Raw genomic sequence first — 26,883 nt, forward strand, 5'->3', positions numbered from 1 at the left:
ATTTTGAAGCCCAGCTGAAGTACTCAACTGACGGCCCTTGCACCGACCGGGTTTCATCGTTCAACGCCATTCCTGCAAACTTCCAACAGTCAAACCCCTCAACGCTCCTCCCTCCCTCCCACGTCCCTCACCCCTTGGACCGAACCGCCGCGCGCCCAGACCAATCTGACCAAGTCATGCATGCACGCACGCTCTCGGCCAATCCCACACCGTCCAAATCCTCACCTCCACCACCATCAACGGCCCCCGTACCGGCCACGTCTCTTCGGGAAACCGCCGTCCCCCGCCCCACCCATGCACTCCACCGGCGCCACTTCCTCGTCTGGCTCCGACCCTATATAAGCTCCTCCCCGGCCTGACAGAGCTCACGAGAGACGCCAACCCAATCACAGCGAATCGCCCGCCCGCTGCACAACACTACTAGAGAGAAGAGGCGGTACTGCATCCAGCGACGCTCGACAGAGCAAGCAAGCCATGGCCGGCGTCCTGCTCTCGGCCGCCGTTGCCTGCGTCCTTCTCGCCGGCACCGTGACCGCGTCGTCGTCGTCGTCGCCGCGTGTGTTCACCGTCGGCGGCGAAGAGAGGGGCTGGAGGCAGCCGGCGCCCGGCGAGGAGACCTACAACCACTGGGCCACCAAGAACCGCTTCCACGTCGGCGATTTCCTCCGTAAGCATCGACCAAGCACGTACATGCGGCGGCCGCGCTTACATTTTTACATGTGGTTGGGCTAACGTTCGTTCGTACGTGTCGTTGGCTCGCAGATTTCAGGTACGAGAAGAACGACTCGGTGCTGGTGGTGACGCGCGACGACTACAAGCGCTGCGGCGCGGACAGGCCGGTGTTCCGCCTCGAGGGCGGCGAGGCGAGGTTCCGGCTCGAGCGGAGCGGCTTCCTCTACTTCATCAGCGGCGCGCCGGGCCACTGCGGCGCCGGCCAGAGGTTCACCGTGCGCGTCATGTCGCAGAGGGACAGCGGCGGCGCCTCCCCGACGGAGGCCCCCGCCATGTCTCCCGGCGGGTCCTTCAACTCCACGCCGGGGTCCGGATCAGGTTCCACGCGCATGCCGCCACGCGGGAACGCCGGCGACGGGAAGACCAGTGGCGCCGCGCCCATGCGCGCGCCCTTCGGTGACTATCACGCCGTTGGCACCGCTCTGGGAGTGGGTGCCGCCGTGCTGGTCTTTGCATGAGATGCTCGTTGCGCTGCATGCATTGTGCGTGTGCAAGCTGTTAGTCTCTTTCCAAGGTCGTGGACAGTCTAGAATCATTTGCTTAACTTGTTTGATTTGTTGTGCCCTCTGGGTGGTAGGCTGGTAGCATGTTGTGTTAATTAGCTATTACATAGTTTGGTCGTGATTTGTTAACTTCTTGCGAACGAATTGCGAAATTCTTGGTTATTTAAATTAGTTTGTTATTATAACTTGATTATGTACTTCACATGTTTTGGTGCCACCAAGAGATTGCAATGACGAAACTCTTAATTTTCTTTTTGATGGCATCTCTAAACAGGAGATTTCTACTGAAGTATAGGGAGTATGTAATTTTTCTAGCTTCTTATAAGCAACGTGTTGTTTTCATTTCTTGAAACAATTGGATTATTGGAGCTGCATTCCGTGACCATACTACGCTCTTCTTGTTGAGAATTCCGTGTCCATATACGTTTACGTACTCCTGAAACGCAGGGGACCTAACTGCTAGCCGCCTCTTCCAGCCACCCGTCTTCGACCCTCCGTCCACCGCCGCTTCGTTTCCCGCCGCATCGCCAATGGCCTCGCGGCTCCGGCTCGGCCAGCCCAGCCCGAACCCCGGCCCCGGCCCCAGCCCCAGCCCCAGCCCCGGCGAGGGGAAGATAGAAGAAGGAGAAGGGAGGAAGCCGGAGCCGCGGCGAGAGGTGACGGATCTGGGCGGCGGGAGCGAGGTGGTGCACATCCCGCGGTTCATGGCGCGGGAGAGGGCGTGGGAGCTGTTCGAACACCTCGACAAGCGCATCCCGTGGACGCGCCCCACCATCCGCGTCTTCGGCCGCTCCGTCGTCCAGGTCGCGCCCTCTCATGCCCCCCTTATTACCCCCATTTCTTGCGCCTCGTTCAGTCACAGTTAGGTCCCCTGCGTTTAACATTGGTTCCTAACCCTTCTCTCCAAATTTGGTGGCCGTGCTGTTATTTTGGGGAGGTGAAAAACAAATCTAAGTTTGAAGAAATATTAACTGGATTTTGAAATGGTAGGTTGGATCATCAGTATGGGTCTGCACTTATCCATGCCTTGGGTGGTGAATGTGTCTTGTTTGGGGCAAGCAGTGCAACAAATTATTGTTTTTCTTTCTGGAGCACCTCAGTACAACAGTATGTAAAGCGTACCGATGCTAAATTATGTAGGACGATTAGCATATTTGGCATGTTGTTTGATTGTGCCTTGTGGTTTGGTACTTCCAAACCATTTAGAGAATGGGCATCACTCTGTCCCTGGCTGTAGACATATGGTCATTCTTGTAAGCTTGATTGACACTGAAACGAAAATTAGACTACGGAAAATTTGGGATACAAAAGAACAGTCAGGATAAGTATGAGGAGCTGGCCTCATGCTAGTAATGCATTTTGTCAAACTCTTTCTGCCATATCGAAGTTTTGATAGCCGAAGATAATTGCTGGATGCTCATCTAATTTGCTCGCTGGAGTGCAACATAGCTACGATGTATACAATGTCAGTTAACCATTGATGGTGCCATGGTGATGGTGTCTTGTCTTGGTGCCACCTTAACAAAGTGTCTGATGTCCTCCTCCTACCGTTACTAGTCGTCTAGCACCATTGGTTCAATAACGGAATTCGCTCTAGTGACAACTGACAAGAAGCGCACTGGTCATATAACCCTCGTGAGGCTTCTAATCTAAGTATCTGATCCTTTTTGCTATTCTACAGCCCAGAGATACCTGCTATGTGGCAGATAAAGGGCTAACAGATTTGAGGTACAGCGGCCATCAGCCTCATGCGCATTCTTGGGATGATTTCCCAGTGCTCAAGGATATCTTGAAAGAGGTAAGAGCTGGGCCAAGGTGACTTCTTGCATTGCTACCCTGTAATCAGCAGAAACCAGTTGGAATTGTTCTTATTTAAAAGGTAACATCCGGAGAGTATTCTCAGCGTCCAGCCTTCACAGCAGTCTTCTGACTCATACACATTGGTTAGGTCCATGAAGCCCTCCCAGGAAGCCACTTTAACAGCCTGCTGCTGAACAGATACAAGGGATGTTCAGACTATGTGTCGTGGCACGCCGATGACGAACCCCTCTACGGGCCTACCCCGGAGATCGCGTCCGTCACATTCGGGTGCGAACGTGAGTTCTTGCTGAGGAAGAAGCCTGCCAACACACAATCACAAGGTACTTGCCACATCTTGCTACTAGATGAGAGCTATATCCCCTAAAAAAACTAGAGGAGAGCTATAGGCTTTGTAGCCCGGACTAAAACTGGCTCATGCTGATCTTCATCCACCAGCTGCTGGTGAATCTGGGGAAACGGCTCGGAAGCGGCTCAAGGTCAGCGCCCCTCAGCAGCATTCGTTCCTCCTGAAGCATGGCTCGTTGCTCGTGATGAAGGGCTACACCCAGCGGGACTGGCAGCACGCGGTGCCCAAGCGTGCGAGGGCGGCCTCGACGAGGATCAACCTGACTTTCCGGCATGTGTTGCCATGAACATGGCCAGTTCGCTTGGTCTCCCTCCAGTTTTGCGCATGTGCCCATTGCGTGCAGTGTGTAGTGGGTTTCCTGATAATGCTTTGAACTTGCTTTATCCCCCTTCCCACCTCCTGTAATCTCTATCAAACTCTGTATTTCCGTTATGCCAAAGTAATGGAAAAGGGGAGTAGCCCAAAATGTGCAACCTGCTACATTCTTTCTGTGGACCAAATGAACTTGGCCTACATACATAATAACAGGATAAAAATGTGCAACCTGCAACATTTCTTCCTACGGACCAAATGAGTTTTCCAGTTGAGGTTGCTGGATGTGCAAACCGCGCAGGTTGGGGTGGATGTGCTCTCTTTAGGCACATCCATAACAAGATGTCAGGTGGACCATGTGAGAAGATGAAACTCACATCTCAACTGTAGTAGTTATAGAAAATTAGTGACTACTGGTGCAGTATTTTTCTTATAAAAATGGAAATTTGTTGGAAACTTAATCAAGCATTCTCGTTTAATACTACCTACAGGTTCAGCAAACAGAATTACAGCATGATCTCTTTAGCACAGTATGAAGTCCGAATCCAAACAACTAGTGCATCTCGCTACATATTCAAAATCTGTTTCTTCAAATAGGGGCCCAAAGAGAGGACCACCACACTGGTAGCAAAACAATCCCAAGACACTGATTTATTGTTGTACAACATTTCTACATGAGTTTTAAAGACACGGTTGCTATCTCCTGCAAAAGAATGGTAAACAAGATATGTTACACAACATCTGACCCTCGAGGATTCATTCGCCCATCGAACAATGCCATGGCGAAGTCGGCAACAAGTTCTAGCACCTAAATAACATTACAAAGCAAATCCTTCCTATCCAGCTGGCTCTTCTATACTAACCTGTTGCTATTGCAAAGAACATTTTTCTACATCACAACTGTCAGCTGCAAGGGTCAAATTAATGAGATATCCACATTCCACAGACGACTGCCTCTGATATCTGCATCCTAGGATCGACATGTCAACTGGGATAAAGCGAAGCCTATGTTGCTTGCGACGCGCGCTTTTTCCAGACACTCTGCAGATTCAACAGAAATCAACAGAAGAGAATCAGAAAATTGAAAATATATCAGGGGTCCAGTCCGGGGTTGAAGAGGGTCGCGCTTACAAGAGTTTCATCGTCAGATTCCTCCTTGCAGCTCAAACTGTCGCCGTCAGGTTTTTTCTCTTCCAGCTCCATATCTTCTGCAGACTCTTTCTCTGTTTTTCCTGTTTTTTCTTTCCCAGCTGAGCCAACTGCTACCTCTTTATCCTTCTCGCCATCTTTGGTAATAAAACAGTCACAAGCTAAGCTCAACTACGATGATGAAACGGCATGCATATTTTCATAAATGTAAACAAGCACATAAAACGGTCATACCTGATTTTACACCTTTGTCAGAATCTGAATGAGCGAGAGAACTGGCTGAATCTGAATCATTAACGCCAGCTTCGCTGGTAGCTTCGATGGACTTGCTACCTCCTGATGTCTTTCTACGCTTGTTTTCCGGCGGCGCTTTTGGTTTTCCTTTCCTCTTTAGAGGTGAGGGCCTAAAGAAGATGGAACGATGAGAAAAATTGCAGCATGATCCTTAAGTCTGAGAGTTAGATATGAACTTACGTCTTTATTGACTTATGTTGGTTAGCTGGAACTTTCGTGCTGCTGGTAGATTTCATCTCCTGTGCTCTGTAAGGTGTTACATTGGACCAGGTGAGAAAAATTGCAGCATGATCCTTAAGTCTGGGAGTCAGCTATGGACTTACGTCTTTACTGACTTATGTTGGTTAGCTGGAACTTTTGTGCTGCTGGTAGATTTCGTCTCCTGTGCTCTGTAAGGTGTTACATTGGTTCAGGTGGTGGATCGATGAGAAAAATTGCAGCACAATCCTTCAGTCTGAGAGTTAGATATGGACTTACGTCTTTATTGACTTATGTTGGTTAGCTGGAACTTTCGTGCTGCTGGTTGATTTCGTCTCTTGTGCTCTGTAAGGTGTTACATTGGATCAGGTGGTAAGCAAAGTAAATTACTTCATCTTGCAAAGCATCAATTTGATGAGATGTGCAATAAGTTCATAACATTTAATCTGGCTAGAAAGCTTTACATCTAACATTTCACATTGATAATCGATACTTTGTTAGGGGCTAACAAGCAAAATATAGGCAGACAAAGTCATTTCTTAATTCCTAAAGAAGAAATTCTGGCTTACCGTCCTTGATTTGAACCTGCATGATCCTTCTTTTGCTGCTGCAAAACAATCAGTAGAACTATAATGAGTTGAACATTATCTTTAGGGCTACAGAGACAGTTTCTAGGAAAGAATCGACAATACTCTACCTTCATTGGTGAACCATTACTTTCAATCATTTTCCACTTTTCTTTAGCCATGTTAAGCTGCTCCATATCTCCGTCATCATATAAGACCTACACAGAGAAGCATATTCATATTTATATACCCAGCAGTCACAATATCTTACAAGCACAATCAACTATACAACTATTGCATGCTGTGATATTGAGTAGGATATGCAGAAGAACTAAAAGGTTGCTGTCATGGCCTTGTGAGAGTTGAACAGTATGTATCAATATGTCTATAAACAAGGCTAAGCAGAGAGGGGTAAATCTTCGAATTATAAGTACTCAGCTAATTTCATAGAATAGCCTGCATGATAAAATGCAAACCTTTTTTGTTTTTCATGATGGTACTCATAACAGGAAAAATGGATCAAACAGATACACCATACTGATAGAGATACTAATTAATACACCATTTTTTCATCTAAAATAAAAAATAAACCGTCTAATGGAAACTTACTGTGTGTAGCTTCTTTGCTGAATCATAAGATTTCACGACACCTGGATAAAATCTGATGACAAAAATAACTTAAATTTGAAGCCCACCTTCAAAGATTAGATTATAAAAAATGTTCAGAATTACATAAAATAGGAAACTTACTCCTTATCCAAAGGCCACCAAACTTTTATTCTACGTCCTACCAAGTCTTTACTGCTTGAGTCATGCGTTGAACACTGCAGGCATTAATTAATTCTTAGTACACACACTAGAAGGATACTCATACTTGCACTTGCACAAACTCGACTACCGCTAGCATATGCATACTTCCTTCTAGTGACTTTATTCAACAATTCCTGCATAAACCTTGGAGATTACCTTCGCTAAACCAGAAACCAGTCTTGGCTTCTGTCTTTTGAAGGACCCATTTAGACTAGCCAGTTCAGCAGCTCTCATAGTATTGTCCTCATCAGCATACTTCTGGGGAAAATTCAATAGGAATTGGCAATTTAGAACCAGAAGTTTATCAATAGGTCCCGCAAATACATATTACATACCATAGAACAGAAAGAAATTACCTTTGCACTGCTACGCGAGACTTCAGTATGGGACTTAGCATCCTTTTTCCCTTTGGATACAGGGGTTTTGGTACTGGTAGGTGATGCTACCAAGTCTTTATCATTTGAGTCAGCTCTTCTTTTCTCCTTCAACTTGTTTTCTAAGGAATCACTGGGTTTTCCTTTGCTAGCAGAATGCACTAAAAGCTCGTCACCGTCTTTACTGCCTTTTCCTGAATGTGGTCTACTCTTAGAAACTGATCTTTTGCGTTTTGGTGTCGAAAAATCTACTGGCTTCTCGTTGCTCTCTTTCATATCCATCTGCGGCTTCTTTGGTTTGCTCTTCACCGACTCCCCCAAATTGTCCTGGTTATCTAAGTTTATTTCTCTTAACAAACCCAAGACATCATCATCTTTTCCAGTATTTACTGGAACAGATGCTGCCTTCTGTTTCCCCCCTGTCTTTTTTGCTCCTCGGGATTTAAGAATTTGGACAATTTTCCCTAGAGGGATCTCATTGCCAAATTCATCAGTCTCATCTATGAGCATCTTATCTTCGGGAGATTGAACCTGAAGGACATAAGACCAAAGAGGAGTCAAGGTCCAGCAGATAATTGAAGTGGAATCCTAATATAGACATAGACGTGTGTTGTGAAGGACATAAGACCAAAGAGGAGTCAAGGTCCAGCAGACAATTGAAGTGGAATCCTAATATAGACATAGGCGTGTGTTGTGTACCTCAGCAACATTTGCTGTCATAAGAGCCTCGAAATGGGACAGTACAGTCTCACATCCCAACCACTTCTGTTCATCATTCTCCTACAAAGTAACATATCAAGTATTACAATCGGAAGCCTATATTCAGAAGCCAAGAAACTTGCTATCTTGGTAACCATCGACGAGTTTATGTCCTGGTAACCATTGACAATTCTTAACAAACAGCATGCTTAATGATTTGTTAGAACACATACCACAGGGTTTTCATTTTGGTCATTCTGAACTGTTGCATAAAGTTGTGCAGGCAATGGAACCGTCTGATTTTCTGATACATTTATCTGGTCCGGACATAACCTCTTTGCAATAAGAATACCAAGATCACATATAGCATGTACAGTCTGCAAACAACATATCTCGATTTTAGTCAACACCTATAGCAAGCAAACGGGTTACAGTACATGACAACAAATGTGATGAACACTTGCTTACCTTGGTCTTATTTGCATCGACCACGTCTTTTGAACATTTGATGCTTCTGAATATAGATAATGTTGTCATGAAGCTCTCCTTTTTCATACCAGGTACACTATACTGCAAACCTTCTTCTCCCAGGAGGGTTGAAAGAAGTAGATGCAATGGCCTGGAAGGAGCTCTTTCATAAATATGCATATGCAAGAGTAATTTTAACAAGAAAAGGCAAAAAAAAAGACCATTCTTTTTAATTATTTTGTATCAAACAGTGTGCATACAGAAAAAAACTAGACTGCCAGGAGGCATTACATAATAGCCATAGGGACACTGTTAGAATCAAACCACAATAATTTTTATTACCACGCATGACTATCAAATTTTACGGTTGACTATCAAATTCTCCAGGATGTAGTTAGAGTGTTCAATTTTTTAGTGAAACATTACATTTTGTGGTGTGCGACAATCAAGCAGCCAAATGATATTACAATTATAGGAAGTGCAAGAAAATGATATCTTAGGAACTTAATGAACAATTATCATGTATCAGTAAATTGACCAAATGCATCAAGCAATGAAAATATGTATTAAATGCATCAAGCAATGAAAATATGTATTATGGAAACTCACGATAACAAGTAGTAGTACAATAATACTGTAAGAGTTATTATAAAATACCAGTAAATTGGAGCAAAAGCTTTGACATCCTCATATTCCTCAATGTTAGGGCATGAAGGATCATGAGCAAGGACATGAACCAGATATGGAATAATATATTCTGGGTAAGCTGTGAGCAAATTCACATCCGCTTGGACAGATAGTTGACGCATCTTAACTTGTTGGCATATTTGTGACACTTCGATCAGGTTGTGTTGGAACTGTGAAATGAAAAGATATACACATTAGAATCAGTGGATGGTGAACTCAATTGATCACTGTGTTTCGAGTATGAACCTCTTCGTACTGTGGTGTATGATAATCGTCTATGCCTATCAAGAAGGCGCAGGCATATTTTGCGTCCAAAGCCCTCTCCTTGATGTATTGATGTACTTTACTGAGAAACAACTTCCTCATTTGAGGGAAATCATCCTACAAATGAACGAAACTATAAATCTCCCAAGCGGATGCTGCATACAAGCAAACCAAATGAAAGTAAAAATGAAGAAATCAGCTAAGCTATATATTCCCAAAACATACCTGTGAAATCCTTAGAGTCAAATAAAACACATCAACAGGCACTTTATGGTCCCACTGTCTTGATAAGCGGAGAACAGCTTTCGCTGCAGCCAGCCTCAAATGGGCCTTATCACTAGCACTGCAAGTAGTGGAGTAATAAGAAATAACCCAAATATAGCACAGAATGTATGCACTAAAATAGAAGGACAAGTTATTCATTGTACCTTGATATCATGTTTGGGGAAATATCACCATATGTAAGAATGCTCTTAAGGATGTCCATTAATTTTTCTATTCCAGGATGCACTTGAGCATCTTTGCAAGGTAGACAGCTCTTCACCAAAGTTTTAATGCCATAAATCTACAGAGAAAAATATCAGAAGAGAATAACAAGTAAAAAAACCATCGACAATTAGAGTAAAGCAGGCCATGAAAAGCATGATCTCACTCACCTTGAGCAAACAACTATGTGAATTATCACCCCATTCAGATTTGTCAGCGGAAACTTTAGCCATATCCTGGTGACACTTAAACGTTGCAATGAAATTTTGTAAAAAGGAAAGACAGAAATTTAAAGATAACAAGCCTTACATCACTGCAGTCAAGAATCTTTTTGGTTATGAAACTTATTATCTCTTCCCCCCTTGTTTCGAAAATTGGCATCGCTATCAGAGCTATACACCCCAAAGATTGCAAGATAGAAGGTAAATGAACTTTCTTCTCCTCCAACAAATCCACAAGCCTCTGCATAGTTACAAATGCTAGGCACAATACATCATAAATCTCAAAAATGTACAAAAAAGGGAATAGCAGGGGCGAATTCAGACCTTGTAAAGAACAGATAGTGCCATCAGACCATCATCTTTAGTTATAGCGGCTAAAGCATGAACAGAGTATTTAGCCTGCTTCCTTGTGCCCTCTAAACATAGCCGCTCTAACAGAAGAGCAACAGAGCTGAAAATGGAAGGTATACAACTTAGTTCCATAATCATGGTAAGTAGCTCCATAACTGTTCCAAAGAAGTGTAAAGTAGTGCACAAATGGAGAACTTTCATGCTGCTACACCTTGATGAGGCCAGTTGTTCACGAATGTTACCACCAGCTTTGGACAAAACATGAGCAATACCCTCTTTAAGAACTTCATTATCCTCCTTCAGAAGTTCAATGATATCTTCTTCGAATCCAGATAAAAGTGAAGGGAAGAAACTAGATATTGCCTGCAATTAGTAAATGGCATGGGGTGAGGATCGTCTTTAAGAGTCTCAGGGCACAAAATGCATGCACAAAGGGTTGCAAATATATGAAGAGATGAGGTAGGATGGGCAGTTGGTTATATCTAGTATGGAAATTTCATCAGTGCAAATTTCATGACATATCCATCTGCCCAAGATCCTTTGCATCATGAAGCATGTTGCACCCCTTGGCATTTGATAGAATGCCACAACATGTTTGGAACAACAGAAGATAAAAGACAATTCTAACCACTTGGATGTAACATTACATGCCTAGTCCATCATCCTACTTTTAGGCTAGCAGGTACCCAGCAATTTACATAGCCGTCCTGCAGGTACCTTTAACTAAAAGAGTAAAACCCATCAGATTACTACCGAATTGGCCTCACAACTTTACGACTCGAGAAAATCTGCTCAAAGGAAAAATTGTTTACTCCTCTTCTCTAAAATCAACAATAGTTCATGCTTGAGTAGCAATATAATAGTAAGTCCATGCAAGCAACTATTCATGAAGTCTTTTTACTTCCATGATGGCAGAAAGAAGACGATCAAAATGTTGCATCAATAACAGAATTAGTTCTTCAGCAAAGTATACCGTCAGAAGATCCATGCATGATGAGATGAGTTTTGTATTCCCAATAGATTTTTGCTCAGAAGCTGCAGACAGGATCTCTTTGACATATTCCTTATTCACAAGTAGATACGAACATCGCATTGATAGTGTGCTGACAAAATCATACAGTTCATGTTTTTCACCAAGTGACTTGAGCAAATCAACCTGCAGATTACAAATAAAAATTCAAATTGTTTTATAGGATTTTCAGAAAACAAATCAATAAGACCTAGTTCCAATAAGCGATTTTGTCTACTTGGTAGTGAATATAATTACTGGTCAACCTAGAATGAAAATGACTAGGTATATAGTAGGTACCCGAATAGACCAAGCATTATTGAATGTTGTTGCGCAATCAAGCAAACTTGTGAACATTTTCCAGATATTTTCATCTTTCAGCTGAAGAAGCATGTTCAAGTACTCCTCAGCCTTTACCGCATCACTGAACAAACGGGACATGCTCCGGAAACATCCCAAGATTCTTTTTTGCACATCAGCTGCATCTTCCTGCAATACAAGAAGAATAAATAAGGCAAGTATTTACCAAATAGTAGCTCTCTGGTGCTTTCCAATCTCAAGAATCACAAACCTGGCTTGTCTGTTGAAGGGACATGTACTTCAACATTTCTTGTTGTAGTCTGAAGTTGATCAAAATGCAACAAATCAGAACATTCAAAAAAGGAAAGAAAAGATAAGGGAGAGCAATTATCAAAAAAAGATTTATGGACACATGGTCAAACCTTTGCTTCTGCAGAAGAATCTGTTCAAGAGCTTTCATCTCAACTTTATCAAAATGTGTGGCAGCAATTACCCAATGTTTCACTCTTTCCTTTGTCGGAAACTCTGGTGGAAATAATGAACCACATAGGACTGATTCAATTGACTCAGGCCTGCACCAAATAAACAAAACAACAAGGTGACATTATCTTAGGCTCACACTAGAACATCACCGATCACAGAGTGCAATAACGCACAATAGCCTAATACAATATGTTTGCATGAACAAAAAAAGGAACTGATTTCCATGAGGGATGCTAGATGTCGACGCTAGCCAGGATGCAAACACATACATCAACAGAAATTTTCCTCATGATTCTGTATGTTCTCAAAATACTCTCATAAGCATTTGTATCCAACGCTTATCTCATGTCAACCGCAAAGAACAAAATACCCAATACCATCAACCAGATCTCAAGAGAAGTAAAAAACTACAAGAGACAGAAAATATTGCATAAGTAATATCTAGAGTGTATCAGGAAAGGATTAGCGGGACATCCCAGACATGCCAAACATACACTGTAAGTCAGTGAGGGAGTATAAAACCAGTAGAACTGCTACATCTAGTCATTAGTTGAATAAAATATATCTTTCTGTTGCATGTTCATGAAACATTAACAACAAGCCTCAAAAATATTTAGTTTAGTGACATTACCTAAAATCTTTGTCATAAATGCATCTCAATATTTTTCCAGGTATCCACTCAAAATTATCAGAATTAGTCGAGCTATCAGAACCCTTCAGGCAATACAGCTTGTAGATATCAGCCAATCGCTCCATGGTGTAGCACTTCACTGGAAGCTGGATTTCAAAAAAAATACACCATACATTTCAGTAAATTATACAGAGTAAAACATGTGGAAAAAATGGAAGACAATGAAAAGGGCAACGAAAAGCTAACCGATTTATCACGGACACGCTCGGCTACTAGTTTGATAGTTTCAATTGGCACAGCACCAAATTCATGGCAAGCTACATCACAAACAGCAGCCACAACTTGTTTTCGTACATTTTCTTCGTAATCCAACAGTCTGTCACAAAGTGCCTCTGCACGGAGCCGACCATCAAAGAAAGAACAATGAGATGCTCCCTCAAATGATATGAACTGTTATTAGGGGGACATAGCTACTTACTGATAACCTCAGGAGCTTCAGGACGGGAATGGTTTGAGATTAGACATTTCTTTAAATGCTCAATCACAGAAAGACGTATTTCTACCACTCTGTCAGTCAATCTCTTCAGGAACTCAATGAAAAGAGACTTAAAAGATTCCAATACAGGGACTCCAGGTAAAGAAAAAAGTTCCCCGAGCAACTCAACTGATTTAGACCGCATTTCTACTTCATCTGCCTATAGAAAAGAGAAAAATAAACATGAATTAGCAAGACAGAACAAACTAAGAAAATTAGTCACAAGATGCATGAAACTTTCGTTTTTATTTGATTTTATAGAAAAATATACTTTCTGTTCCAAAGTTATTACTCCCTCCAATCCATATTAGTTGTCGCTGAAATGGATGTATCTAGACATATTTCAATGCTAGATACATCCGTTTGAGCGACAACTAATTTAGATTGGAGGGAGTATTTTATAATGCAGAGTCACTCTGCATATAGGTAGTTCAGGGTCAAATTGATAATTGGAAGTATATCATACCAGTAGTTCCCCAGTTATATAAGGCACCACCACTTTAAGAACCCTTGGAGCACACTGATACACATCAAATATGACCTCGTGGTGATCAATGTGGCCATTTGCAGAACTGTTGGCCCCAGCCAAGGATGATGTAAGAAACTTCTTTATGTATGGTTCGAGTTTTCCTGCAGATTGCTCTATAACACCCCGAGCCAGCTTACGTGCAGATAAAGAAATACCCTAGGAAACAAGAGTCGCAAAACTAATAGTTTACAGAAGGGCGCAAATAATAATCTACTAAATAGCCAAAAATGCCATAGAACTTAAATGCACTCACAGTTTTTTTACGGCCTAAAGCTGATAACAGTACATGTAGAAGGCTTTGATGTATAACCTCGCTCTCTTCTATAATAAGGGCCATAATTGTCTGCATTGATTTCACAACATTTGTTTCATGATTTTCACTGCATCAAACAAGTTTCAACAGTCAAAACACAATGGGTAAACAAAAAGGACCATAGCACACTTAACTTGTTCTGATCGCCCAATATATGTAGCAAGTATAATACTACCCATACTAGTATAATTAAATTGTAGCATGTACACACTACCACCCGGGGTTGCGAGATCTTATGCATGTCACCTCTAGCCTACCCCAACTTGTTTGGGACTAAAGGCTTTGTTGTTGTTGTCGTACACACTATCACTCATATTAATATAATTATGTTGTAATATGTATAATATGTACACTCCATCAAAAACCAATATGATACGTCAAATGGCAGCAATAATAGTCAACCAGGAAATAAATGTTCTGTTTTAGGGTGACAAAAGAACATGTCCCAGGTATCTAGCACCTTGCATAGAATGAAATGAATGCTGCTTTGTAAATTAAGGCCAATTTTGCCGCATATGGGCCCACTGAATTTCTAAAGATGTCAAGGGAGCCCATTGCCCCATCTAGTCCACATATCATGGGAACCATCCAACATATGAGTGCTATATCAAGGCTGTTAACATGCCTGAGAGCATAAGGTGAGCGACCACTCTTACTAGCGCTCTTTAAAACACTGAGGTCTGAACAGCTGTGTAATGACTTACAAACATTCATGCTGCTATTATTTTATACCAGAAGTCTATCACGCAATTCAAGGCAAGACTCCATACAATCAAATTTTCTGACAAGTCATTTATAAAATTTATTGTCCTTGAGTTATCATTAGTCTTGGTTCATCATCATTAATATTACAAAGAGGACCTCCACACAAATCACACAATGAAAATGGTGTACTCCCTGCGATTCATATTACTTGTCACTCAAACGGATGTATCTAGCACTGAAATGCGTCTAGATACATCCGACTGAGCGACAAGTAATATGGATCGGAGGGAGTAATGTATTTCAGCCCACAAACTAGTGTATTCATGCAATGTAAACTTTCAAATAAGTCCATACAATTTATATCCTCAAAATATTATTAATCTTGGTCCTTCTGATTTAGAAGTACATAGAGGTCCTCCACACAAATCACACAGTGAAAAGTGTGCAAGTGTCTCTCAGCCTACAAACAAATGTACCATTATAAACCATCACAAATAACCTTAACAGAAATTAAAACAATCAATTTGCAAAATAGCAAAAGTCATGATCCAGAAAGGACAGAACTAAATCGCATTGTAGTGTTCTTCCATGTGAACCTAACAGTGTGAAACAGTGAACCAAAAATCATAGTGGTTACTTCTTACATGCTCATGCATAGACTGGAAACTAGTCCATCTACGGTGGCATTACATAACACAAGGTATTTACCAGACCTAGCTTAGATGGCGTAGCAGAATTACCTGACGATTTCTAAAAAAGTTTGGAACATGTCTGTGATGAGATCATTGCATTCAAGGTCCAACATCACAACACATGCCCGGTATCTTGCAACTGTTTCCAGAATAGCAACTCTCCTGCTAAAGTAATGGCTATTAACATCAGCGAGTCCACCAAATGTACCAACAATCAGACGAAATATGGTCTGCAAGAAAGAAAAAAGAATACTCAAATACTGAACAAACATTGTAAGCTCAGTCAAAGTAATTTGATTCAGCACTTTTTGTGAGCACAGGGTTACCCTTAAAACATCATCACTATATGGAGCTTCAGGTGCAGTTATTCTTGTAATTTCACAGAAGCAGGTTGCCAAGAGAACTTTAACATCTTGATCCTGATGTTTCAGCAATTCTTTTCTGACAACTGCTGTTAGACATGGTTGGATAGCTTCCATCACCGACGACCCTGGTGACTGTTCTATTACATGTAGGCACTCCGCAGCTTGCTGCAATACAATTAGCATTAATAGCACACCCAAAAGTTACATAAGCAGAAAAGGAAAGATTTCAAGCAAACAGGTCATTATATCCAGACAGTACTGCAATACTGTCAGTCTGCTCCCTGTGACCCTTTGCTAGGAAAGAAATTAACAAGGCAGAAAATTAATTTCAGAACAATACTGCTCCATGTGATCCTGTGCTAGGATAGAAAGCAACAAGACAGACAATTAATTTCAAAACAATTGATCTTTCCATCATTGATGGCAAGTTACAGATTTCTTATGAAAAGATAAAAGGCCTATTTTTTAGCTTCAGTTTTGACCCATGGACCAGCAAATTATGTTGTTTAAAACAAAAAAGTTCAAACCTTTGGAAATTCCTACGCCAATTACACAGATGTTATTTACTACCATAGATTTGGGCATAAAAAGTATAACAAATTAGGAATTACAAAAAACTGTCCGTATTTATATGTCTACTATCAACATCCTAAACCCTGACATAAAGATACCAACACCAGTACATGTAGAGCTCAGAAATTTGAAACTAGAGACAAAATTCGCTGGCCAATTTTCCTGACAGAGGCACTGATCAGCTCTAAAATAGGGAACAAAAAAGGCAACACAACTACTCCCTCCGTCTGAAAAAACTTGTCCCTCAAATTGATGTATCTAGGACTAACTTGATGCTAGATACATCCATTTGAGGGACAACCTTTTTCGGACGGAGGGAGTAGTACCTATGATGTTAAGAAAATATTTTTTATCACATTTGATGCTACTCCCATTAGGCAACAAGGACAGATGTCAGGATTAAAAAATGTGCCATTGTTTGTTGGCTTTGGAAAGCTCTAAAGACAGAGACATTAAATTTGTTCTCAAAATACTGTAAGCAAATGTTTACAAGACAAAAAATACCATTTTAAGCACAACATTCAGGGTTACAGGTGCAGACGGAACTAGCATATAAACTTATCGGAGGACTTCCATGCACCATGCCATAGATATCGAATGGTTCATGTGAACAACCAAATAAAAATAAATTACAGGACCAAAAGTTTGAGCTTTATAGTAGCACATTTCAATGGTCCAGTAGTATAACAGAAGTAACCGCTAAGTACGCCAATCAGGCAGAGAAACCTGTTTGGACCACCGAAACCCGGCAAACCCTAATTCACAGACGTTCAGTTACACCCCCTCCCAGCTGAAATGAAAATAAATTCCGGCTGAAACAAGCAAAAATGCGCCATGCATATCACAAACTAAAGCGGTGGCACAGCGTCCCTAGGAAATCTCACCAAAAAGGTAAGAATTTCCCTCCTCATTACCCAGCCCTAGCTGAAAAATTGCTCCTTTTGGACCCTCCTCGGCGCTCGGTGCAACATAAACCATCGGAATCCAGCAACGGGACCCCTAATTCGCAGGCGCAGCCGGAGGACATCCGCCTCACAAGCTCACGCCTTCCCGCCCTAAACCCTAAAACCTGCCGAATTGGCGCTAGGACCACAGATCCACCCCATCCGCGACGGAAGCGAAGCTGGCAACCAAAGAGTACGACTGTATGAGACTCGGGAGTCGGGAGTTGTCACCTCGAGGAGCTTGGCGAGCGCCTCGGCCTCGGCCGGCAGCTCGGAGCCGAGCTTGTCCCCGAGCTCCCTGAGCTGGCCCGCGACGGCAGCCATCCCCCGGCCACCTCGCCCTTGACCCGTAGCGAATTGGCGCGCCGGCGAGCGCCTCGAGGCCGAAGCTGCTCCTGCTCCTCCTCCTCCCTCTGGGTCGAGCCTAGGGCCTAATCTGAGAGGGGACAAGGGTTTCGCGTTGCCTTTTTGGCTCTCGCTGTTTCGAAATTGGTGTGGGAGAGAGGCGGAGAGCTCGTGAGCGAAATGCCCAGTTTGGGGATCGGGTTTGGGTCTCTGCGCTGCGGTATCCTCCTCCTGCTACTACGCTCCCCTCCTACCGTTTAGTAGATGGAAGAAAAAACATGACGCGCCTCGCACGGACGCGTGTGCCTGGGGCGCGGGTCCCGCGCCGCGCATGGCCGGCCTGTCAGCGTGGTGCGTTCCGCCCGCCGACGGTGGAGGGGTGGTTATTCCGGCCATCCGGGTGGTTTTACAACACAGTTTGTTAGGTTCGGGAGAGTGTGACTGCGACTGTGAGTGAGAGAGCCCTGTCTCGGCGCTCAGAACTTTGAGAAAAAAATCTTCTTTTTATCCTATAAAGACTGCAGCCTGGCATCGAACGATCAGTGTCTGTTTGCTTGGGCTGCATGATTACCCAAATTCGGGCTCTCTCGACAAAATAATACCCTAAGTCCTGTTTGCTTGGACTGTCTTGAAGTACAGGCCAAATCTTTGGAAGATATCCACCTTGGCGCTCTTGGGCCCTAAGAACGTGGCCCACCGGTTTGATCATCCTAGGGGTCTTCGGCCCGGTCCATATGGTCGGGAGCCAACGTGGTCAGTACTCCCTAGTCTAGGATAGCATCAGTAGCCCTGAACTAGTCTTTCAGTCGAGGATGTTCCTCGATACTTCTGAGTTGTATCTCGTCTTCAATATCCCAGCTGGTTCAATAAATCTTCATCTATTATGGATGAGTTTCATGCATCGGGCATCCGAGGAACCCCTTAACATTTCCATGCTTACTTTCTTCCGAAAGATCCCTAACGTATCCGAGGAGAGTCGTGGATCTGAGGATCATTTCCCGCGCAGGGCTGCCGGAGTACGACGATCTATGGGACCGGCGAGGATCCCTTTGCACTTCGGCTGGGGTAGTCAACGAGCACAGAGAGCAAATCCAACAGTATACGCGCGAGGTTTTCTCAGGTTCGGGCCGCCGTGGAGGCGTAAAACCCTATTCTTGTGTTTGGGTGGTTTGACTTGGGGCTCAAGTTACAAGCACAGCTTGCCAAAAAAACGTGAGCAAGGTGCAGCTACTGTGTAAGCGTGAGCAAGGTGTCGACCCGTGCCAGGGTAGCCATGGGCCTCCTTTTATAGCCGAGAAGGGGTCATCAAAGTGGGAACATGGTCATTACATGTATGTGAATAGTGGCCTCGATGCTATCCAACCTAATCATGCCGGACTAGGACAAGGGCATTTAGTGCATCGTGAGCTGGTGGCCATCCTTTTGGCAAAAACTGTATCTCCTTCTACGCTGTCGACGTGGATGAGCCTATCTTCTTGACACATCCACTAGACGGGTGTCAATAAAGTTGATCTGCATCCGACGTGCTGACACGCATCCTGTTGACTCCCCTCAGGCCGCCTGCCATCAGCTGGTCGATAAGGTGGAGGGGCCGAAGGGCGAGAGGGAGAACTTCCGGCAAGGAGCTTGTCGGGTCTTGGATTGACAGTGCAAAGCTTGCCGGCAACTGGAGTTTTGATCTTCAGTACTAACTTAGTACTTCTCGATCACCTGCCTGGAGGTCTTCTTTACGGTCTTGGTGCCCAAGTGTTGATACTTGGGTTGGGCTATCCTCCGTAAGCCCTTGCCGTCCAAAGGGTTGCAACTGCTTGTGCATAAGTCTGGGTACTAAACGGCCCCTATTTTAGTACACCGACAGGAGCCCCCAGGCCTGGGTCGTAAACGCATGTGAGGCGTCATTGGGCTAGGCCCAAACAATGCACAAGCATGCATGGCAGAGAATAACTGTTGTAATCTTCTCTTTTACCACGCCCCCGCGATGTGCATTAAATGCAGAATGTGGGAGAGTGATACGTCTCCGTCGTATCTATAATTTTTAATTGTTTCATACCAACATTATACAACTTTCACATACTTTTGGCAACAATTTATATGATCTATTGGACTAACATATTGATCTAGTGCCCAGTGTCAGTTCCTATTTATTGCATGTTTTTTGTTTCACAGAATATCCATATCAAACGAAGTCCAAACGCGATAAAAATGGACGGAGAATTATTTTGGAATATATGTGATTTTTGGGGGGTGGAATCAACGCAAACGGAGGCCCGCGACCTCCATAACACACAAGGGTGCGGCCTCCCCCCTAGCGCGCGGTGGTGCCTTGTGGGCCTCCCCCCTGGCGCGCGGTTGGGGCTTTTCTTCGGGCGCAAGAAAGATAATTTATGGAAAAAATCGTGTAAAAATTTCAGCCCGATCGGAGTTACGGATTTCCAAGAATTTAAGAAACGGTGAAGGGCCAGAAAACAGGAACGCAAAACAGAAGACAACAGAGAGATAGATCCAATCTCGGAGGGGATCTCGCCCCTCCGACGCCATGGCGGCCATGGACCAGAGGGGAAACCCTCCTCCCGTCTAAGGGGGAGGCCAAGGAAGAAAAAGAAGGAGGGGGCTCTCTCCCCCTCTCTCCTGGTGGCGCCGGAGTGCCTTTGGGGAAAGGATCGTGATGGCGATCTATATCAACAACCTTGCTACCGTCAACACCAACTTTCTCCCCCTCTATGCAGCGGTGTAACCTCTCTATTCCCGCTGCAATTCTCTACTTAAACATGGTGATCAACACTATATATGATTTCCCAATGATATGTGGTTATCCTATGATGTTTGAGTAGATCTGTTTTGTCATATGGGTTGATTGATGATCATGATTGGTTTGAGTTGTATATTTTATTTTGGTGATGTCCTAAGGTTCCCTTCATGTCACGCAAATATGAGGGATCCCCGCTGTAGGGTGTTGCAATACGTTCATGATTCGCTTATGGTGGGTGGCGTGAGTGACAGAAGTACAAACCCGAGTAAGGGGGTTGTTGCGTATGGGATAAAGAGGACTTGATACTTAATGATATGGTTGGGTTTTACCTTAATGATCTTTGGTAGTTACGGATGCTTGCTAGAGTTCCATCATAAGTGTGTATGATCCAAGTACGGAAAGTATGTTAGCTCATGCCTCTCCCTCATATAAATTTGCAACAATGCTTACCAGTTTAGTTATCGATCACTTGGGGACAAATGACTTTCTTGTGTGACAAAAGTTATCTAATTTTATTATCTTGCAATTTATTCGTAGTTTTATTCCCGCAAAGTACTTCTAGCTTCATACTTGTTCTAGATAAAGCAAACGTTAAGTGTGTGTAGAGTTGTATCAATGGTCGATAGAACTTGAGGGAATATTTGTTCTGCCTTTAATTAGCTCCGTGTTGGGTTCAACACTCTTATTTATCAAAAAAGACTACAAACGATCCCCTATACTTGTGGGTTATCAAGACCTTTTTCTGGCGCCGTTGCCGGGGAGCAATAGCATGGGGTGAATATTCTCGTGTGTGGTTGTATGCTTTATCACTAAGTAGTTTTTATTTTCTATTCTAAGTTGTTCTCTATCTTTAGTTATGGATATGGAACACGAAATACCAAAAAATTAGTTGTGCTTGCTACTCATGGAGATGGGGAACCTCCTAAAACCCTCGATGCTCGTTATGTGAAAAATATAAACACTCCTTTGATATCCTGAGAAAACCCCATTCAACTTGATAATGGGAGACACATTGGATCAACGTGAATACTTTAGGGATTATCGCTTGACTCAAAAAGGGAAACTGTTATGGGATCAAATTCATATGTTGCATTGGTATGCTCAGAATCTATGCTTGAGATATGATTATACTTCCTGCTCTAGGATGAAGGCTCCACACCTTTCCTTTTCATGCAAATTTAACGATAATGAAACCTTGGCTTCTTATGCTAATGGTATATATTATTACTATGATGTGGAACGAGTAGAATAATTTGTTGCTTTTAAGGGTGCCTATGAAATTGAATCTCTGTTTGAAAAGTATGAAGATTATGATGATGTTGTTTATAAACCTGAAAATTTTGCTATACTTAAATATTGCTATGAGAATTATAAATACAATTATGATATTGATGTATTTCTTGAGAAAGTCTTCGTTGTCCAAGAAGAGACTAATATTTTACAGGAAACAATGGAAGAAAAATAGATGAAACGGTGAGCTCATTGGATGAAAAATATGATGAGGAGAGTGAAGAACAAAAGGAGGAAGAGCGGATTAGCTACCCATGTGTGACGCCCCAAGACCGATGTGCCACGTGTCGTCCAGTTTTTTTGTTGTCGTTGCTATGTCATTTGCTTGCGTGTTGCATTTCATCATGTCATTATGTGCATTGCATCATCATGTTTTCAAAACCTGCATCTGTCCGAGTTCCCACAGTTCCTTCTGTTGTCTGTTCTGAGCCCAGCCACTCTTGCACGCGCCTGCGACACGTCCGAAATATTATTTTATAAGTGGCCGGAAAATGTTCTCGGAATGGGATGAAAGTTGGCATGCGGTGTTTTTATGTTGTAGGTAGGCCGCCTGCCAAGTTTCATCGCATTCGGAGTCCGTTTGACGCCCCAACGGATAACTATAGCGGCAGTATAGCCGGCCTATCGTCAGGCGTTTTTGATCTCCGGAAACCGTGCCGGGCTGCATCTCTCCCCTCTCCTCTCAGACCAAACCGCTCTCCACAGTCCTCCTAGGCCCAGCCTACCCCTCTTTGCGCCGCGCATAGACCTCTCGTGCGCGTCCGAAACTTACCCGGACCCGACCCGGGCAGTCGCCACCGTTGTGTCCGGATCATCCCCAAACATCTACAAAACGTCACCGTTTTCTTATTTGGACTCCCTAGCCTATTTTTCCTGACCGTCCGATTTTGATCGGGTGATCTAAATTTCCCTCTTTTCTCTATTTATAGTCCACCCCCTAGTTTAATTTCAGACCAAATCCCTAAATTCTAGGGATCCTCCCAGCCGCCACCGCCGCCAGCATCTCCCACCTTGGGATCCATCTCCACCCAATCCCACCATCGCCTCCATTTCCATGCCCGACCTACCTCCTCTACCTGCTCGATCCAATCCATCGATCCTGCCGTTTTTCCCCATCCAACCACCTGCCTGAGCTCCTCCCGTTTGCTCTCACCTCCTGGCGTCGTCGCTGCCGATGCTCCCAGCCACCTGGACCGCGTCCCATCTTCCCTGTTGGCCAGGACCGGGCTCGACCCTCTCTCTCTTCGTTCTCCTCCTCCCGTCGTTCCTCTCTCTCAATCTGAAGCTCTCTTTTGAATAGGGGACGCCCGTCGCCTCCTCCAGCTCCATCGGTCGCGCCACCCCGCCGGAGAACGCCGCCACGCATCCGGATCCACCTCGTCTCCTCATCCGACGCGACTCCTGCCTCCACTGCTTCTTCACCAGGCGCCCGAGGCCTGCCTCTTCTCCCCTCGATCCCGAGTGGATCATGAAGCGTCCGAGGCCCTCATCGCCCGACGACCGGCGCCGCTGCGTCGACCACCACCAAGAACAGCGCCTCGACGAGATCCTCGCCTCCTCGCGCGCCAAGTTCGCCGTTCCCTGCCTCGCCGTTGCCTCTGCTCGTCCAAGGGAGACGAACGCCAGCACTGCTCGTGGTCGTGTTGACCGTGATTTCTGCCTGCGTGGGCTGCGCCCCTCCCTTCGTCAGATCCAGCCAGCAGCGCCCTGCGTGAGGCCCAGCTGCCCGGCCTCCTCCTCCAGTTGGGCCTAGGCCCAATGTGAGCTCACCCCTAGCGCCCACCCCTTTTTTTCCTGTTGTTGGGCCAGCAGATCCGGCCCAATATTTTTCTTTTGAGGCTTTGCGAATTTAGCTAATTTCCAGAAAACTGTTGTTTTACAGAAAACCCCTTGTAGATCATGCATATAATAACTTAATAACCGTGCATCGGTTTAAAACAAACTTAATATGAAAGTTGCTTAGAATTTTGTCTAGTTCAATAATATGCAACTTTCATCTATGTTTAAAATGTCTAAAATGATGTTTGTTTAAATTTGCTCCTATGCCATGCTAAAATGCTTTAATTCATAACTATTTAACCGTAACTCGGAATTTAATAATCTTTATATGTAAATGGGGTGGAAAAATGCCTAGTTTAACATGGTGGTTTTACTTTGCATGTTTAACAACTCTAAAATTGTGTTTAGGGCAGAACAGTACCAAACCTAATATATGCATATGGAGATTTACCGGAATTGTTGTTCGTTGCTTCCGGCCTCATTTAACCTTGACTAGATAGGTAGTTTTACTTTGCTTCACCCTCTTGCCATGTTTAACAACATTTAATATTGTTGGGTACATAAACGAGATCGAACTAAATAACTTGTCGTGGTGTTTCGCCAATATGCAACTTGTTGCTTATTGAGCTCCACTTAATTTGTAGGATTGTTTGTGCACTTTGCCATGCCATTCCCTCTTTAAACCGGAGATGCATCATTCTTATTTGCGCATCATGCCATGTCTATGTGGTGGTTGTTTACTAGGTTGTCTGCTCTTTTCCGGTGTTGCTTCTTCGGGTTGGTTCCGATAACGTCGCGTTTGTGAGGAACCGTTCGACTACGTCCGTTTGTCTTCTTCTTGGACTCGTTCTTCTTCCTTGTGGGATCTCAGGCAAGATGACCATACCCTCGAAATCACTTCTATCTTTGCTTGCTAGATGCTTGCTCTTTTGCTATGCCTATGCTGCGATACCTACCACTTGCTTATCATGCCTCCCATATTGTTGAACCAAGCCTCTAACCCACCTTGTCCTAGCAAACCGTTCTTTGGCTATGTTACCGCTTTGCTCAGCCCCTCTTATAGCGTTGTTAGTTGCAGGTGAAGATTGAAGTTTGTTCCTTGTTGGAACATGGAGATATTGTTCCTTGTTGGAACATGTTTACTTGTTGGGATATCACAATATCTCTTATTTAATTAATGCATCTATATACTTGGTAAAGGGTGGAAGGCTCGGCCTTATGCCTGGTGTTTTGTTCTACTCTTGCCGCCCTAGTTTCCGTCATATCGGTGTTATGTTCCCGGATTTTGCGTTCCTTATGCGGTTGGGTAATAATGGGAACCCCTTGACAGTTCGCCTTGAATAAAACTCTTCCAGCAATGCCCAACATTGGTTTTACCATTCGCCACCTAGCCTCTTTTTCCCTTGGGTTCCGCGGACTCAAGGGTCATCTTTATTTAAACCCCCGGGCCAGTGCTCCTCTGAGTGTTGGTCCAACCTGTCAGCCGCCGGTGGCCACCAGGGGCAACTCTGGGCTGGCCTACCGGAAGTTTGAACAATCTGAGTGTGCCCTAAGAACGAGATATGTGCAGCTCCTATCGGGATTTGTTGGCACATTCAGGCGGTGTTGCTGGTTTTGTTTTAACTTGTCGAAGTTGTCTTGTTGAACCGGGATACCGAGTCTGATCGGAATGTCTCGGGAGAAGTTATATCCTTCGTTGACCGTGAGAGCTTGTCATGGGCTAAGTTGGGACACCCCTGCAGGGATTTCAACTTTCGAAATCCGTGCCCGCGGTTATGGGCAGATGGGATTTTGTTAATGTCCGGTTGTAGAAAACCTGAAGTTGACCTTAATTAAAATACATCAACCGCATGTGTAGCCGTGATGGTCTCTTCTCGGTGGAGTCCGGGAAGTGAACACGACGTTGGAGTTATGTTTGACGTAGGTTGTTCTAGGATCACTTCTTGATCATAGTTTCATGATCGTGCTTTGCCTTCTCTTCTCGCTCTCTTTTGTGTACATGTTAGCCACCATATATGCTAGTCGCTTGCTGCAGCTCCACATCATACCTTTACCTTACCTATAAGCTTAAATAGTCTTGATCGCGAGGGTGTGAGATTGTTGAGTCCCCGTGACTCACAGATACTTCCAAAACCAGCTTGCAGGTGCCGTTGAACCGAGCAGGTGATGCAACCAAGCTCAAGGAGGAGCTATTGGGGAACGTAGCATAAATTCAAAATTTTCCTACGTATCACCAAGATCTATCTATGGAGAAACCAGCAACGAGGGGAAGGAGAGTGCATCTACATACCTTTGTAGATCGCTAAGCGGAAGCGTTCAAGTGAACGGGGTTGATGGAGTCGTACTCGTCGTGATTCAAATCACCGATGATCAAGTGCCGAACGCACGGCACCTCCGCGTTCAACACACGTACGAAACGGAGACGTCTCCCACGCCTTGATCCAGCAAGGAGGAGGGAGAGGTTGATGGAGATCCAGCAGCACGACGGCGTGGTGGTGGATGCAGGGCGTCACAGTAGCAGGGCTTTGCCTATACTACGAGAGAGAGACGTAACGGGGAGAGAGGGAGGCGCCAGGGGCTGGTGTATGAAGTTCCTCCTCTCCCCCACTATATATAGGAGGGCCAAGGGGGGTGGTGCGCCAGCCTAGGAGACCCAATATCCTAGGTGCGGCTGCCCAAGGGAGGTTTCCCTCCCCCCCAAGGCACCTAGAGGTGCCTTCCACTAGTGGGACTCCTCCCATATGGAAACCCTAGGCGCATGGGCCTATAGGGGCTGGTGCCCTTGGCCCATATAGGCCAAGGCGCACCCCTTACAGCCCATGTGGCCCCCCCGGGACAGGTGGCCCCACCCGGTGGGCCCCCGGGACCCTTCCGGTGGTCCCGGTACAATACCGATAACCCCGAAACTTGTCCCGATGGCCGAAACAGCACTTCCTATATATAATTCTTTACCTCCGGACCATTCCGGAACTCCTCGTGACGTCCGGGATCTCATCCGGGACTCCGAACAATATTCGGGTTACTGCATACACATATCTTCATAACCCTAGCGTCACCGAACCTTAAGTGTGTAGACCCTACGGGTTCGGGAGACATGCAGACATGACCGAGACGTTCTCCGGTCAATAACCAACAGCGGGATCTGGATACCCATGATGGCTCCCACATGTTCCACGATGATCTCATCGGATGAACCACGATGTCAAGGACTTAATCAATCCCGTATACAATTCCCTTTGCCTAGCGGTATGTTACTTGCCCGAGATTCGATCGTCGGTATCCAATACCCAGTTCAATCTCGTTACCGGCAAGTCTCTTTACTCATTCCGTAACACATCATCCCGTGATCAACTCCTTGGT

The 26,883-nt window shown here is 44.5% G+C and overlaps 2 protein-coding genes across 13 annotated transcripts; one reads left to right on the forward strand and one right to left on the reverse strand.

Moving 5' to 3' along the window:
* The first annotated feature begins 381 nt into the window (after window positions 1-381).
* LOC125518963 (DNA oxidative demethylase ALKBH2) lies at window positions 382-3,882 on the forward strand. The gene is made up of 5 exons (XM_048683855.1): window positions 382-667; window positions 1,683-2,038; window positions 2,917-3,033; window positions 3,184-3,376; window positions 3,492-3,882. Exons 1-5 carry the CDS (start codon window positions 475-477, stop codon window positions 3,686-3,688), a joined length of 1,056 nt encoding a protein of 351 aa, XP_048539812.1. The 5' UTR covers window positions 382-474; the 3' UTR covers window positions 3,689-3,882.
* Window positions 3,883-4,336: 454 nt separating this feature from the next.
* On the reverse strand, window positions 4,337-17,932 carry LOC125518962 (sister chromatid cohesion protein PDS5 homolog A). 12 transcript variants are annotated; one of them, XM_048683851.1, is made up of 35 exons: window positions 17,592-17,931; window positions 15,805-16,008; window positions 15,527-15,708; window positions 14,022-14,148; window positions 13,706-13,924; window positions 13,183-13,399; window positions 12,951-13,096; window positions 12,705-12,850; window positions 12,013-12,162; window positions 11,862-11,910; window positions 11,591-11,779; window positions 11,255-11,437; window positions 10,493-10,644; window positions 10,255-10,381; window positions 10,019-10,171; window positions 9,880-9,945; window positions 9,652-9,788; window positions 9,449-9,566; window positions 9,206-9,340; window positions 8,930-9,129; window positions 8,273-8,423; window positions 8,038-8,181; window positions 7,805-7,885; window positions 7,088-7,636; window positions 6,888-6,989; window positions 6,672-6,745; window positions 6,531-6,582; window positions 6,053-6,139; window positions 5,925-5,962; window positions 5,635-5,715; window positions 5,481-5,546; window positions 5,338-5,403; window positions 5,098-5,267; window positions 4,846-5,000; window positions 4,337-4,755 (listed from the first exon to the last, which is right to left on the reverse strand). In XM_048683851.1, exons 1-35 carry the CDS (start codon window positions 17,682-17,684, stop codon window positions 4,720-4,722), a joined length of 4,845 nt encoding a protein of 1,614 aa, XP_048539808.1. In that variant the 5' UTR covers window positions 17,685-17,931; the 3' UTR covers window positions 4,337-4,719. The 12 variants fall into 12 exon arrangements, with proteins under 12 accessions (XP_048539808.1, XP_048539802.1, XP_048539800.1 ...); XM_048683845.1 differs by having other exon boundaries at window positions 5,635-5,700; window positions 5,925-5,959; window positions 11,862-12,162; window positions 17,592-17,932; XM_048683843.1 differs by having other exon boundaries at window positions 5,925-5,959; window positions 11,862-12,162; window positions 17,592-17,932.
* Between the last annotated feature and the right edge of the window lie 8,951 nt (window positions 17,933-26,883).

Source organism: Triticum urartu, chromosome 7, assembly GCF_003073215.2.
Source record: "Triticum urartu cultivar G1812 chromosome 7, Tu2.1, whole genome shotgun sequence".
Taxonomy (NCBI): domain Eukaryota; kingdom Viridiplantae; phylum Streptophyta; class Magnoliopsida; order Poales; family Poaceae; genus Triticum; species Triticum urartu.